The 15,930-nt window shown below is 35.8% G+C and overlaps 1 protein-coding gene across 13 annotated transcripts in view; it reads right to left on the bottom strand.

The window, feature by feature from the left end:
- Positions 1-15,930, bottom strand: part of DGKB (diacylglycerol kinase beta) — a 475,249-nt gene that overhangs the window by 64,144 nt on the left and 395,175 nt on the right. For all 13 annotated transcript variants that reach the window (XM_054059507.1, XM_054059512.1, XM_054059504.1 and 10 more), the window contains one exon: positions 14,805-15,000. In XM_054059507.1, coding sequence (XP_053915482.1) covers positions 14,805-15,000 — 196 coding nt within the window. The remainder of the gene's footprint in view (positions 1-14,804; positions 15,001-15,930) is intronic.

Genomic DNA, 15,930 nt, shown 5'->3' with positions numbered 1-15,930 from the left:
ACATAGAAGGGCCTTCAAGCTGAGAATATTTAAAAATAAGCATCATGTATACCCTCATGAATTGATACCTAAATAACTAGCTCTATACATTTTGATAACTGAATGGCAATTTTATAGCTGAAAAGCATTGTCAGTCTATGGAAGACTAACTATACAGATTTTCACCTGTAGAAAATGATAGTTTCACAAATTGCTTCAAACAGAGCTAGATTAATCAACTCCATCACCCCCAAATTAATTATACAGCAATTATTTTCTGATGTTTTAAATGTCTTCTGATTACATCTTACTCAGTAATTCTGAAAGTGTCTACATGAATATGATTTCCGATGTTATAACAAAAATTGCTGATTGTTTCTTACTAACATAACTTTTCCATGCTCGGAAGCCTTAATCATCCATTTTATCAGTTCTTAAGTAATGGTTCTAAACATCCCCAAACTGGCCAAGAATATTTTTACCTGAATAAATTTAAAATCTTGAGTCATTAATAGTTTTTCTTTTCCCCACACGGATTAGAGAAAATGGCAACCTATGAGAAACTTCTGACTATGTGTAGAAGATCACTTAAATACGAGGCTCTTTGTACTCTAGGGAACTTATTGCCATTATTTTCACATGCCTGTAAGCCTTTTGGGATACAGAGGTCCCAAGCTTTCAGCCACCTTCTCAGAATAAAATAAAACTGAAATTAAAAGAGACATGAAGTAAGTCAATAGGAGAAACTAAAAGACTTTAGAAGGAAAATTATATTCTCAAGTATATCTAAAGTCCAGATAAATGGAGGGGAGGCCTTCTAAGAGCTACTACAGGTAGGTATGCTGACGCTCTTTCTAGAAGGCAAGTCCACAGCAGAGAACTCTCATTTCTCACAGAGCAACGGGCGCCTCTTGGATAGGACTGTTGGGTCAGCTAAGTCTACGTCAAGAGAATAGGAAAGATGAAAATAAAGCAAATGACATAATGACCCCCTGAACTAGGGTCACACAGGCACAGTATAAGATTGGATTTCTCAACCTTGAATTCAAGAACCAAACCCTTAGATTTTAGCAAATGAACTTTAGATCATAGATTCTTAGGCTCTTTAGAGTGTAAGTTCTATACAAGCCCCCGAGCGACTAATTAGACCTGCTTTGAGCAGAAAGGGTTGGTCTAGATGACCTTTAAAGGTCCCTTCCAACTGAAATTATCCTTTTGCTCTGTGATTCTTCAAGCAGGAAACATCCATATCATGTGTGCTTAGAAAGTGTCTGGTGTCTGAGACTCTCAGGTGTTGCTACAGAACAAATAAATAATAATCACTAACTGCCAAGTGGTTCATACAGTTCATATAAAGTAATACAAGAAATGGTTTGGTCAGCATCAGATTACCTACTGGGCTCTCTATTTTTAATTAAGCGTATCACTTCTTTTCCAGTATTCAGTAGTATGCGAGACCCCCCCTCCCCAAAGGAAAAGGTACACAGACACCATCTGTGTTTCATTACAAACCATAAATGAGCATGGCTGCTCTAGTCCATATTTTAAGGAAGCTTTCTTACTGGTTGGCAGCCGAAGCCACTGAAAAACATAAGCCATCCTTTGTGGTAAGATGAAGTTATTTACTAGTAACCAGATTCTTCATCATAAAATAATGCACATAGAAGGTAGTTAAAAGTTCCATTGAGGATGTGGAAACCAGAAAAAGATTATTCAGTTCAAACCCATAACTGTAACATCTCTGCAGTGCTAACAGCTATTAAAAGTTATTGTAAGTGTAAAGACATGTGTCTGAATACTGATAAGGAGTATGATGGGACAACTCCTGAGACATGCACAATGGATCTTTAAAATTGTTCAATTAGCCTCTTGCAGGTTTCTGCAGTATGGAACACATTGCCAAGGGGACAACAAAGCCAACACAGTAGCTTATGTTGTGCCTTATCAATATCAGGGAAAGAAGCACAGCCAGAAAACGCATTGCCTGCAGGAACCACCCACTGGGGCTTTACACAGGTAGCACGATTTAGTGCCATCAGAAATCACTACATACAAACGGCAAAATCTGTACCTACTTGTATTTTACAATTAAGTTTATACCTCTGCTTTACTGCTATTTTTCTTATGCCCAATTTCAAGGACTTCCGATGAGAACAAAAACCCTCCCACTGACATGTATGAAAGATAACCAGTGTGTTTGTAACCCTGTTGCCTTGAAATAGTAGGTCCAGAAATAGTTGGTACTAAACTTTAAATAAAATTATAGAACTCTTTCAACCTTTCTACTCTCACTGTGTAAATGTGAAAGTATTGTAAATCTTGTTGACAGTTATTGCCATATCTATTGGCACACAGTCAGCAGCAGCTTGAAAAGTGTTGTGCAGCATAGCTAGTGCCCATTACCTGTCTCCCTATATTTTCTTACAATTTATTTTCACCCCAGCAGGCAGCACCTCACAATGCCATTAATTTGTTGGGCAGCTCATACTTTCCAATACAACCTACTTTACAGTGTGCTCTTATAAACAACCTAGTGGTTTACTGGCAATGCTTAACAGTGCCAGGAGGGAGGCTACAATTTAAAGGCAGCAGGTAAAAATGCAGCAGGTCATGGAGATGACGTGGTCCTACTGAACATCCTCTCCTTAAATTTGACTTATCATCAGCACAAGTGCTCAAAATCACAAGACTTACACTTGGTCTTCACAAATATGCGATTGAAATACTACTAGTACCAAACAGGGCTTTTTGTTGGTGTAGTTTGACACATGTTTTTGTTACAGAGTATTCTGCTACCAGCATGTTTGAGAGCAGACCAGGGGTGCTTATAGAAAGAAAACAAATGGAGAAAGAAGAAGAAGAAAAAAGAAATCTTTAAATTGATCACAAGATGAAAAAAAAAAAAAGAAATCCCTCTTTCCTTGCAGAGTAATTAGGCACTAGTAAAATACTTTCATGATTCCAATATGTATTTATAGCTACATGTATCTGAATGCTTTGGTTAACATAAGTCTTTGCAGAGTGAGGAAAAAAAGCCCAACAGAACAAATTCAATTTTTTAATACAACAGACTGAACCTGACATTTTTTGCTCAAATATATGCTTCTTTTTCCACATATCTCTTTCTGTCTCATACACAAACACTATTTTTTTTCCTGCAAATTCCACTTCTACCTGTAGTGAGTAATGCAAGTGTATATACATTCAACTGGTGGTCTTTCTAGGTTCTTCATATCATCAATAATTTTAGAATATTTTTATCTGTTTTTTATTAGTAATACTAACATATACATTAACTGAAGTTGCCTCTCCTGTTGTTACTCAAAATTAAATTGCTGTCAACCCACCACCTTTTGCAAATACTCAAGGAACTTGAAATTTTCTATTAACAAGTAATAGAAAACTAGAACAGATCAGAGGATATGATTATGTGTTACAACAGCCACAAGTGATATATTAGGCTATTCTATTTTTACTTCTGTATCTTTAATCTACAGATTCAGGCACCTGGGGCAGGATTAAATGAGCAAACAATCCAAGTAATACACTATCAGACATTTCTAGGGGATACTTGTCTCCCATTAAACAAATTGAATATTGCAGAATGGTTATTGCAGCTTTTTGTACAAAGGTCGCAATATAAAAACATATGTTTGGCATCAGAAAATTTTACTGTAAATCTAAACCATAGAAGCATGCATCAAGCCACATTTAGGATTCTGGCAGGTGGGGGAGTGGCAATCATTCACAATATTCACGTGAGGACCCTGAAAGAGTTAAAACTGTCTCACTCTTAAATTCCTCCAACCTTTTTACTACTTTCTTATCATTTTCCATGTGCTTGCAATGTTTTCTAATAACAGGCAAATTCCTTAACTCACATAGGAATCTAAATTACAATGATCATATGCATTCCTTTCCCCAAGAAAGGAAACACCTGTTGTAGTTAGTTAATTACTGACTTTTTGTAAGGTTTTGGAAGAAAAGTAACATTTACAAATAATTTATATCTGAAAAACTTAAGCAGCAGTGAAACACATGACTTATAAAACTAGTAAGACACTCAAATACTATGTTGAGACAGTAACAGATGTTTTCACTTTGTTAGTTAAAGAAAAACTCTGTATCAAAGTACCATAATAGGATATGGTTATTTTATACCTAAGATGGGGCTATTTTCTGTTCTCAGATCGGTTTAACGAGTCTGTAATAATTTTTACTCATGCCATGCAGCAGTAGAAAATGAAAATTAAGCTCTACAAAAGCATGGTAAAGTATGCTTCTGTAAGGAAAAAAAAAAGAAAAAAAAAAGCAAGTACATGTATATAAGTTAATATACAATACAGAAGATACATCCAACAATGATTTTTAAAAATGTATTCATCCATTTGTTACAGATTTCTTGCTGAAGTAGAGAAGAGGGCACATATTCACGTGATTACAAAGTGCAAAATGTCAATTAAAGATACCTGTTTCTAAATTTACATACACACACATTTCTTTTTTCATCTGAAACTTATTTTTTTCTGATCCACATTTCAATTTATAGAAAACGTGAAAATTTATAGAAAATGTGAAATTCTGCCTTAAGCTATGATGCTTTGTTATTAATTTATATATATCTGAAAATTTTTGTGTAATTACCCCAAAAAGGAGTTACATTTGTGCTAATGCTCTTGTAAAAATATTCACATTTGATGGCACAATAAATTCTAAATAACAACTACTCATCTGCCCTATTAGCAGCCTCTGAGTTCTAGACTGACCACACCATACATTCGCCACTATGCTGGATGAGCTGGTGAAATATGGTAGCAAAATTATAGTGAGGGCATAGACCAACACGGAGGAAGCACTCAAACAAAGTGTTCAGGAAAGGTAAACTTTAGCTTCTCCTGTCACTGGCTAAAGAGCTACTTATTATAGAGCTTTACATCCTGATAGGTGTATTTTCAAGTGAAAGTCAGGTCTTTACACAGGTAAATAGCAGCAAAGCTGTTGTGTTCAGTACTAGAAATGGGGAGGTTAAAAAAACCCCAAACAAACAAAAAAACAAACAAAAGCCAAAAAACCCCTGGGTAGCAGGTTGGTTGTGCTATAATGAAAAATGATACTTGTTACTAATTCTGCAGTGAGTCAAGGAAAACAACAACCCATCACATCATTGGGTATTCCATTCACATCCTTTACCATTTACCATATCTTAACTAATGGTAAGTACTCATTTAGCTGGGTTAATAAGGTACAAGAGTCATGAAGGGCTCCCAGCAAAGCAGAGGTAAGCCCTGGGAGTTCTGTGAAATAGATCTTAAAAGCCTTCTGCAGACATCCGTGTTGAGATAATGCCACAGAACTGGCATGAGGTGTACACAAAAGCATATCGCTTGTTCCAGGTCAGACAGACCCAGGATAAATTTACCCTGAACACTGCAGAGAAGCCCGAGCTGATATATGAACATGAGCAGATTAGCCGCATCAGCAGGGCGATGTTTCCACTATGTAGCAGCCATAGTGAGTCCCAGCTGCATAAACGCTGCTGCCACAGAGCTTGGGTGTGATTATTGGCATACCACATTGTAGGTATACCCTAAAACAATACTTCTTGTTTGCTGCTTGGTGTGCCATCCCTCCCACTCTCACCTTGTTCTCTGTACAAACCAATTTACTGGGGCTTTTTTTTTATACGATAGCTAGAGTTAATTTCACCTACTGCAGGAGTTATATGTGTAAATCTCTGTACTTAGAGGTAAGATAGTCCTTTATGCCATTTTAATCAATCTTTGTCATAGGTATGTTACTTAATAGCTCTGTCTTCCTATAGAAAATGAGCAACTTAAGGGAAATGAAACTTTTCAAAGATACATTTTCCTTCTGGCAGTCTGTGAAATACACCATAATTATCCTCTTTCAATGAATAATGTTTGAAAGAAAATGAACATTCTGTGCACTGGAAGGTATAATACAATGACAATCTCAACTGCCTTGTAAATAAAAGGAAATTGTTTTTCTACTATGATCTACATTGCACAAAAACATATATATATGTTTTATAAATATAAAACCAAATCAGGCCATCAAGCCATTTTTCAAGGTCCTACTACTTCTTAATAACAATAAAATCAGTATTTCACAGCAATCTGGAATTGTGTTTATATTTCTAAAAGACTCAAACTGGTATGAATTATGGACTCCATCCCCCAAGGGTGATGGAGAGATTCATACTTACATGAACAAGGCTCCTAGTGAACAGAGCAACTCTTGAGTAATGAAGGAATCTAGAGGAAAAGAGTGTACCCTAAAGATTTGCTGCCAGAGGGCACAAAAGAGGGGAAAAAGCTTTTTTTTAATAAAAGCACAACCAAATAATGACTGAATGTGTCCAGCCTACATTCTCTTACTAGGAAAACTGTGCTATCTTTAACTGCTTGGTAAAATGAACATTTGTCTTTCAGATCTTACAAACTAATGAATGCAATGCACAATTTAACTAAGAGGGTAGGACAAAGTACCATTTACCCCTGTCATGCCAGTGAATGTGCACATGCAGTGAAAATAAGGAGCTAAAGCCACACAATCTTCAGTTGCTAATATGGGAGAAAGGCATTTGAATACCAATCCAACCCTCAAAAAGTCATGCAAAATCTAGGTTCTGTGATAGGAAAATTACCAGTGCCATCACTTTGTCATGTTGAGTGTCTCAGCACCTTTCTCACCCCTACATCACGTCTAAACTCACAACCCATTGCTTAAAGTAAGAGAAAAAAGTGAGCACTTGTTAATGTGGAAAAACTGACATTTATTTCTTCCTCCCTTCCCCGCCTCCTGAAATCACTGCCTCCAGAGAGACAAGATACTGCTGATGAGTAGTAACAAATCACAGTATGAAGCACACTGCACCACAGCTTCTAGAGGAACGACCAAAACCTGCAAACTACTATATCAGTAGAAGGAACTTCTGAGTTGCATCCTGGCTTAGGCTGGTCCTGGATTTGCAGGAATAGGTGCTTCCACAAGGGTAAACTAGCAAGGGCTTCTCACCCTTGTTGAACGTGCAACCTCGTCAAAGCCAGAGATCACCACCTTGCACACTGATGAGCTACACCATGCAGCTGCTCTTGGGGAGACAGCAGCTCCCACTGCCTCTTGAGTTCTTGCTTGAGTCGTGGAGCAAAATGCCCATGTGGTGGCCAATTACAGCTGTTCAACAGACAGAAGAGGCAATGCACAATGACTGAGTGCTGCAACACAAATGTACACAAAGGAAATGGGATATGTATCTTCACACAATGAAGATTTTCAAAGGCTGACAAAATAACGCAGTCCAACCTAAAGAGGGGCAATATATAACACCACTGAATGCTACTCTGTTTCCTGATGCTGCCTATTCTATAATCCCCCAAACAGCTGTTCTCCTGCTCGAGTCCCCCAACATCTGAAAGCTATAGTCCTTTCTGCTCTGTAGATTAGTGACTACAGTGTTCATGAAAGACATGGGACACATTAGCACTGTATCTGTACAACAGAGCACGGTTCAGCTCAACAAGGCTTATCTGGCAGAGTGGTAGCTGGTTCCCATTCCTGTTCCAAGGACTGTTCAAGTATTTAATGAGCTGTTGCCTCATGTAGCTCATACAGAAATTAATCTCACCACCCAGTTAGTTGGAAGTGAGGTGTCCAACCCAGCCTGTTACTTAGGCTTCACTTAAAATAAATGAAGAAAGTCACTTCCAGTGAGCATTTCACCCCGCCTAGTTTAGACCCTTATTTGAGTAAGTGACAAGCCCTTTCTGAGGTGACTCCGTTTTCTGGTTATAGGGTTGATTTTTAGATGCTAAAGTTAATGGCACCCTAACTCTGAAACATTCCTCACAAGAATTTGATTTACTGTAAACAACACACTCTCACGTAACAGTAATAGGAAATTCCACACAGCAATATGTGAAGTTTAGGTTAAAGCTTCAATTTATGCTTTAAGACGTTAAGAATATGGTGCATGCTTAGACAGGAAAAAAAACCCAAACAAAACAAACCCAAACATTTGCCTGAATAAATTTAAGATATCTTTTCTAACATTTAAACTTTGAAGAAGTATCTGGATTAGAAGGGTTAACTTTGCTATTTATTTAGGGGATTTCTTTGCCTTCCTACTTCCAATCAAGAACAAAAAATAAAATGCCAAACCCCATGAAAAATACTGCTATTTTGAGAGCAATTAAACCAAATCTATGAAAGAAATGAAAATTTCATACAAGGATAATTTTGTGTTATTTTCCAAGTAAAGCTATTCAGGTATATAACTGAAGAAAGTGGATTTGTAAGCCAAATTTCAAAGCATTTTAGATTCAAGTAATACTATAACTCATCATCTCTATGTTTCCTAAATTTACACCCTAGAAATAAGTTCCACATTTGCTTTATATCAGTTTACATTGAAATAATACTGGATTCTTCTCTGGAACTATATAAATAATGCCTTGACTCTCTCTATACCATCAGTGTTTTGTCCACAAAGATACATAGAAATCCTCCTTCCTTTTTTTAACATTTTTGGTAACTCAGACACACTATCTGCCATAGCCCTTTTAAATTTAACTAATGTTACTCCTTATTAATGAAACTTGGTTTCTTATTTTTTCCTGATCTCTGTGTTAGACAAGTTGCAGGTCTTCTTGTGTTGTTTTCACTAGGAAAAAGAACATTAATATTGGATTTTCATTCTTCATACTTCTTCCTTACTACTACAAACAAAAGATTTTTTTTCCTTAAATGTAGGAAGATTTGAACAGAAGACAGTCTCTTTGCTTATCTAACAGTTTTATTGTCAGAATTTGGCTGAGAAAGCTGTCTTTCTCTTGACTTTTTCTAAGAAATGCATCAATTCCTATTTTTGTGATGAGTGCTTCTTCTTTTCCCAGGTTCACTGTTCTTTTTCTGTTATTTTTCACAGAAATATAAACCTCTGTGTATATCACCCAGCAATGTAATTCCAAATATAGGTCCTACATCTATCTTTGTTTTGGATAGAGATATATACCTCAGTTTGTGTTAGAGACATCCTGAAAAAGGATCACAAATGGTTTGGAAGCTATCTGAAATGCAGGTAGTTATTTATACATGCATGTTATCTATTCTAGTGAGTTTGAGCCTAGCTCAGAAAAGTGTGTAATTATTAATTCCTTTGATGTTTAACTGATTTAGTCACTGGTTTTCATTAGTTAGATTTCTGCTTCCTTGAATTCTGAATACGAAAACTATTACCTCAAGTACTTAAACATATACTGCGATCAACTTAAGTTAGGCTACTTTTTTATTTCTTTCTCTAAAGCAACACTAATAACCTACAAGACTAAAATTGGTAGAACTTGATACATCTCTACTATTTGCTTTCATCAAACTGTACACATATGAGCACAAAAATACCTTGTTAAGGCAGCAAATTATTTTACTTAGATGCTCTCTCTAAACAAAATTGTTTCTATACACTGACTGTCTTAACACAGACCAGTCATGAAATAGCTATAGTTAGATATTTTTCACTGTGGTAATGGGTTAATGACTTTGTTACCCCAAATTGACTAAATAAGACACAAAATAACAGTGATTATCTAGCCATTACATCATCCATAGCATTTAATAAAAATATTGTAGAGAGTTCTTTATACATGCCTCGCATCATGTCATAAATAACCTGAGGTCTACCAATACTGAATATACACTGTGTAGATAGTATATATACACTGTGTATATAGAATACTTATGAAATTAAATCATATTTAGACATCTCAAAATTCATAATGTGTCAAAATTTTAATTTAGAGAATTATAAACAGCAAGGAGAAGGCCAGAGTGTAGTTTATGAAAGACCTACATAAATTAAATTAGTCTGCTAGCCCACAAAGTTTACAAGTAATTTACAGAACTCCTGTCAGGAATCCCCTGGCTATAGGGAAGCTTGGGATGAGATTCTCTCTCTCCCCTGTAGAGTTGAATTTGACATCTAATAAGAAAGGCATTTTCTCCTTTCTTACTATGCATAGGTATTTTTAAGTGTTTTAAGGACTTCACAGTCTGTATGTATCCTACTTTTAACTGTACTGAACTCTCTGTAAACACATTATTCTATTTCCAAAACTTCTGCACTTCCATTCAGAAAGTCATAATGCAGTTATTATCAGAGATTTCCACATGGAATTATTGAATCATATTGGTAAGCTTGGTTTATGCCTAGGTGCTGTGACATGAATGCACATTGTCTTGAATTAGTCTAGTAGTCTGACACATTGCTGAGTAATATCACACTGTAGATCTTTTAACAAGCTGTGCAGATCAACTTGATAAATACTTGTTTAAGTACCAGTGTGCTTGGTGGTGTAAAAATAAGTAGGACAAAAATATTACACTGAAATATTTACAGTCTAAAGGTTTCACCCATTAATAGTTCATAGATATTGTCCTTAGGAAGGAGTCCATTGAGGTGATTGGAACTCCTCATGCAAAAGCAAGTTCTGTATATGTCTGCAATAAAGTCTTATGAGACTTTAAAAGAGATTCCATTTCAGGACAGAGCTCTGACAAAAATCCAGCAATGAAAGCAAATCAAAGCATAACAATATCCATCCCAAATGAATCCTACTCCACTCAGCAAAAAGTTTACTAGAGAAATTTTCAAAAGAATTATTCCCTTTCTGTCACAAAAGGTTTGAAAATTTTACTTCGTATCTGACGAAGAAAATTTTGCTGTTTGACAGTTAACATAAGTGGTATATATTTCATCTAAGATATGTTGTCACGATTCAACTTATGTTTTCAATGTAATTTCCAAACAACAAGTAGCTCAGTTATTTACATTTATGTTTCTCAACTCATACTTTAGTTTCTCTGCAGTATGTTCATCCTTTTAAAGCACGGATTTTTGGCATTTATCATAAATATGTATATCCAAACAAAAATCCTGTCCAAATAACGTTCAAGGATAGTTCACAGATACATCTAAAATTTTTACTTAGAAAAAGATTGGTTGCGGGCAAATATATCATAGCTATGTACATGTTAGAAGGTTTTCAAATAAAACAACAAATGAAGATAAATAATTCATAATGTCAAAATTCTAATTAAGTAATCTATTTTCATAAATTGTATATCTGTAGTTATATTTTTCCCAATGCACCGATTTTATACAATAGAAATAATAATGATAAATTAGAATTTAAAATGAAATTAAATTAGAAAAAAATAATCTGAGTTTTATCCTAAAAACAGTTGGTTTAAGACCCTCCACACTTCTGCACAGTAGCTGAAATAAAAACTGTAGTATTTTTTTCCATTAACAAAGAATAGGATAACATTTAGTACATTACAGCTAAATAAGTTTTTTTTCCAAGGATTTATAAATTAATCAGGCAAATATATTTTCATCTATGTTCCATATGAAAATATCAAAGCCAGTTACTAGTTAGACAGAAATATGATACATGCACAGACACACATATGTACACGCTATCAGTGCCAAATTTTACTCTTTAGCAAAAGTGCACAACTTTAGTGCACAACTCCTAATGAGATAAGCAGGGATTGTTTTTAAATAGTGCACATTTCATTTGCTACATTTTAATATGTTGTTTTTGAGACTATGTGCATATAATCCAATTGTTTTCCAAGCAGGTGTCCAAATTGTGGTCTGGCTGTTGAGCATGGAGAGGTGAATAATGGGGAGGGCAAAGAAAATACAAGTCTTTTTGCACCTACAAATGACAACAGTAAACAGGGCAAAAAAGGAGGGGAGTAGTCTCAGAGGAATATACCTTCCTGGAATTGTACAGATATGTAAGAAAGAAAAAAGATTTGTAGAAGTTTGACCCTTTTTTGCTGCAGTGATGATCATGTTGCATGTACATGGTTTGTGGAGAAAAGAACACTCCACAGCCATCTCTCTGTGGCTGCAAGTCTGTGTGGTGAAGGTTAGAGTGATACATACAAGAGCAGAGGGAGGACAGCAGGAGGACCTCAAGAAAGTTTTTTCTTCTTTGGAAGTTCTCAAAGTACTCCCAGGGCTATTCTGAGAGAAGCCATGCAACACACTCAGGGCAACAAACTACCCAGACTGAGCAGACAGCTTTCAGAAGTCCATGCAAGTATCCCAGTAACCCATTTAAGGGCTCAGGCTTTGTATATTAAACTTCAATTCATTTATTTATAGTCGAGCTATATAACCATATAAGCAATGAGAATCTAGATTGATATACAGTTAAAAAAAGCACAGTGCCACTGCAATTGAAATAGAGTTAAACTAAATGTGCAGGCCACTCATAAGTCCCATTTAAGAGGAATAGATTAAAAAAAACCCCAAAACATAAACACAAACTTCAACACGAAAATCTGATATGTTTTGATATAATAATATGAGGATGTTTGATTACTATCTCCTACAAAGTGCACTGTTTAATTGTCAAGTGATTAGATGCTTTATTTGGACCTAAAGTAAACAGAAAGGATATTTATTTAGAATAAGTAAATAAACAAACAAACAGCAGTTCACAAGCATTTACCACAGTTCTCAATACAGCAATACCTATTTCTGCACCAGGCATTAACATTTTGTAGAATGTTTTCTTCAAGCTAAAAAGTACAATCCAAATATCCCTAAGAAAACAATCAGCTAGACAATATTGGGCTCTTGGATTTGCTTGCACAAGGTTAGTGAAGGAATCATAGTGCTTCAGAAGTGACAGGCAGTTATTTCCACAGCGGGTACATTTAGATTTATCAAAACTATTTGAGAAGCCTAGACATAAAATTGATTGAATTCCATTATTCAGCAATAATCTTGAATACTGAGATGAAGAAGCGCATTCTAACCTGAGAACCCATCTTAGCTAGCATTATTAAGTGGCTACTCTTTGCAGTATAAAATAGCAGTGGATTCACAGGGCAAATCAGTTGGTTCTCAAATGCTCACATCAAGTTCATTTTTGAGTTTTACTTTGAGTTGCTTTAATCTGGTTCTATGGATTGAATAACCATTTGCAATCAGAACATGCGCCCTTTCCCTCCCCTCCCCATTTAAAAGGAATCCAGTTTGCATGATCAAGACTGCTCAGTGATGCAAAGAGCAATACATTAAACAAGGACAACTGTGAAATACAAGTTCACTCCTGTTAATCAGGAGTGCTGTTGTAGCTGCAACCAATACTATTATCCACATACTCATTGACAAGATAGAGGTGCTCCAGCTTATGATATTGAGAAGTCAAGCACTGCTTTGAAATTGCTTTTTGGTTGAAACCATTTCCATCTACAGTGCATATAAAGTGATCAGAAACTAAGTCACGGACCTAGTTTTTATAAAGTATGGCGCTTAGTGTTTGCAGTATCAACACATCGACAGATAAAGTAGGATCTTCTGTTCAGACTTTAGCTTTTTAATTATTATTTTTTTTTTTCCTGTCCAGGAAAATAGTGCTTCTAATACATCAAAGTCAGCAGTATGAAATCACTGTTACGTATGTATCAAATACATATAGAATTTCAATAATGGAAGAGGCTATAACATCTTGTTTCACTACTGTCAAAAGTGTGAAATGTCCTGTCTTCTTATGTTTAGTAGCAACACAAAAGAAAAAATTTTGGTGAGTCCAGTAACCAACAGCCTGTCTCCATCTGAATACAGAAATTGCAGTGTATGCAGAAGCTTAGCAGATTATAAGACTTCAGCAGACAGTGTACTAGTAAGTTACTTTGAGATACAGAGAACTTATCCCAAATTGCTAAAACACTGAAATTTTCAGTCCTAATACCTGTTGCAACTTCCAAGCCACAGATACTACCTTATTCCTCAATTTTGTCATCTGGATAAGTTAGCTGGATTAAAACTACAACAGACATTGATTAAGATATAACTAGTGACTTAAAAACTACTGATGCTGAAATGTAAAAAAATAAGATATCTAAAAGGGACAGTCCCAATAACATGGCACAGTTAAAGCTCTGAGTCTTTGTTCAGTTTGAATAAGGAAGAGAAGCAGGAAGACACTCTGAAGGCAGGGATACTCTTTTCCATAGGGCGAAAAGAGGGAAAAAAAAAAGTTTTCAAAGTCTGGTCTGCTCATCCCTTGGTGCAAACAGAGCAGTGTTTTATAATCATTAGAACTTGTGATATGCTGTGATGTGTATAGTGCATAGCAGTCAGATTCTACAAAGTAGAATGGAGATTACTATTTACTGTAGATTTTGTCAAAAATTGCTTGTCAAAATTTATGAAGCAAAAGTTCCTAATCACCAGGGAAGTATATGAGCCCTGAAAAGGATGGATTACACCTATGCAAGCAAGCTACAGCATATGCATTCAAGGATTGTATATAGCATCACAGTACTGAAAGATAAAATGTTTAGACAGCTTGCTCTTGTTATTCTGAAGTAATTTCTCACAGCCTCAGGACAAAATGTGTCAGAAACAGGGCATGATTATCCCCAAGTTTTATGCACACTAACACTAAGAAGCATTATAAATGCTCGATAAGCATTTTCCAACTCCAAAACCTCCAGGTATTTATAGATTATATATCATAGTAGCAAACAGTGCCACATGGTGTGCTTAGTCTGCTTAAGAGGTAACATCTGAGGCAGGTATTTTAAGTATATAGATTCTAATTTTCAGTATGTCTTTGTTTAAGCCTTTGCTCCAGTGCTTCCCAGCAGAAAAGATAAATGCACAAGAAAAGAAACAGCTATGAACTATCCTTTTTCTTGACAAGAGTCAATGCAAGGGCAATTATAAAACTAAGTTGACTGCATAGAGCCAGATAGTCTGTATTAATCTGTAAGCTTACCTTGACATACAAATTTCAGTTCCTTGGCATCTGTGACAGTGGTTCTTTTATCTGACCTCTTCTTTTCTGTCCGACGGTGGCTACGTCTTTTCTTTGTCTCTCCCCAAAGATTCGATCCACCATGCATGCTTGGGATGTTCAGAATGGCAATTCCTTCCAGAGAAATATTGGTTAAGTCTAGTTGAATTCCATCACACTGATTAGCAAGGAGAATAAAGGAAAGGGAAAAAAAAGAGAGAAAGCAGTAAAAGAGAAAGAAAAATCAGAACATTTTACCTATCAGATATTTTTCTTCAACAATTCGTCATTCTTAACACTGTTAATAGTTTATTCAAAGTTTACACTCAAGATATATACTTATATCTGGAAAGGAAACATGAGATAGGAATAGATCCTCATTCAGAAGGCAAAACATGGTTCTATTCAGCTCTTGATTGTGTAAGTGTGGGACCTATTCACAGTGAAATACACTTGTAGATTCACTATAGCTATTAGCAGAAAAATACTTATACTACAAAAATCTTTAAAACAACAACTGGATGTTTTTTGTTGCATGTTCCAGCTAGATTGTCTGCTTATGATTTTGCAATGATACTTGTCATTTTAATACCTGAGTTGCTCACATGTGAAACTGAATATGATAGTTCCTGCATGCAGAGCATATACAGCTTCTCGGAAAAGTGTCTAAGCAGTCCCAGAGAGCATAGAATATTACAGAGATACTAGTTGCAGTCCAAAAGCACAACTAGCACATTAGTGGAGGGCTATGACCAATTAATAACCCCTGCTGGGAGGTAAGATTAGTAAAACTGGGTACAGCGAAATGCTGATGCAGCTACAGCATTTCTTATCCCAGACATCTGCCACTTCTTTGAAATATGCATCACTGCCAAAGGAAAACATAGGGTATGGAGCTACAGAAGAGGTATCAGTGCTCTAAAAGCTTCCCAAGAGTTACTGGACACATAGAAGAAATCTTACTCTCGTGGGATAATCACATCAGTGATGGTATCATTACTGTAGGACATCTTGTCTTACTAGTGTGTATTTCTCCTGCTTCCTATAGCAAAACTGTAGAGGCATTTTATAGATGTATGTTCCTCTGCTAAATATGGCTTTGAATTAT

This window comes from Cuculus canorus, chromosome 2 (assembly GCF_017976375.1).
Source record: "Cuculus canorus isolate bCucCan1 chromosome 2, bCucCan1.pri, whole genome shotgun sequence".
Lineage (NCBI taxonomy): Eukaryota > Metazoa > Chordata > Aves > Cuculiformes > Cuculidae > Cuculus > Cuculus canorus.
The sequence above is the reverse complement of the archived record's forward strand: the minus strand, read 5'-3'. Positions and strand labels throughout refer to the sequence as shown.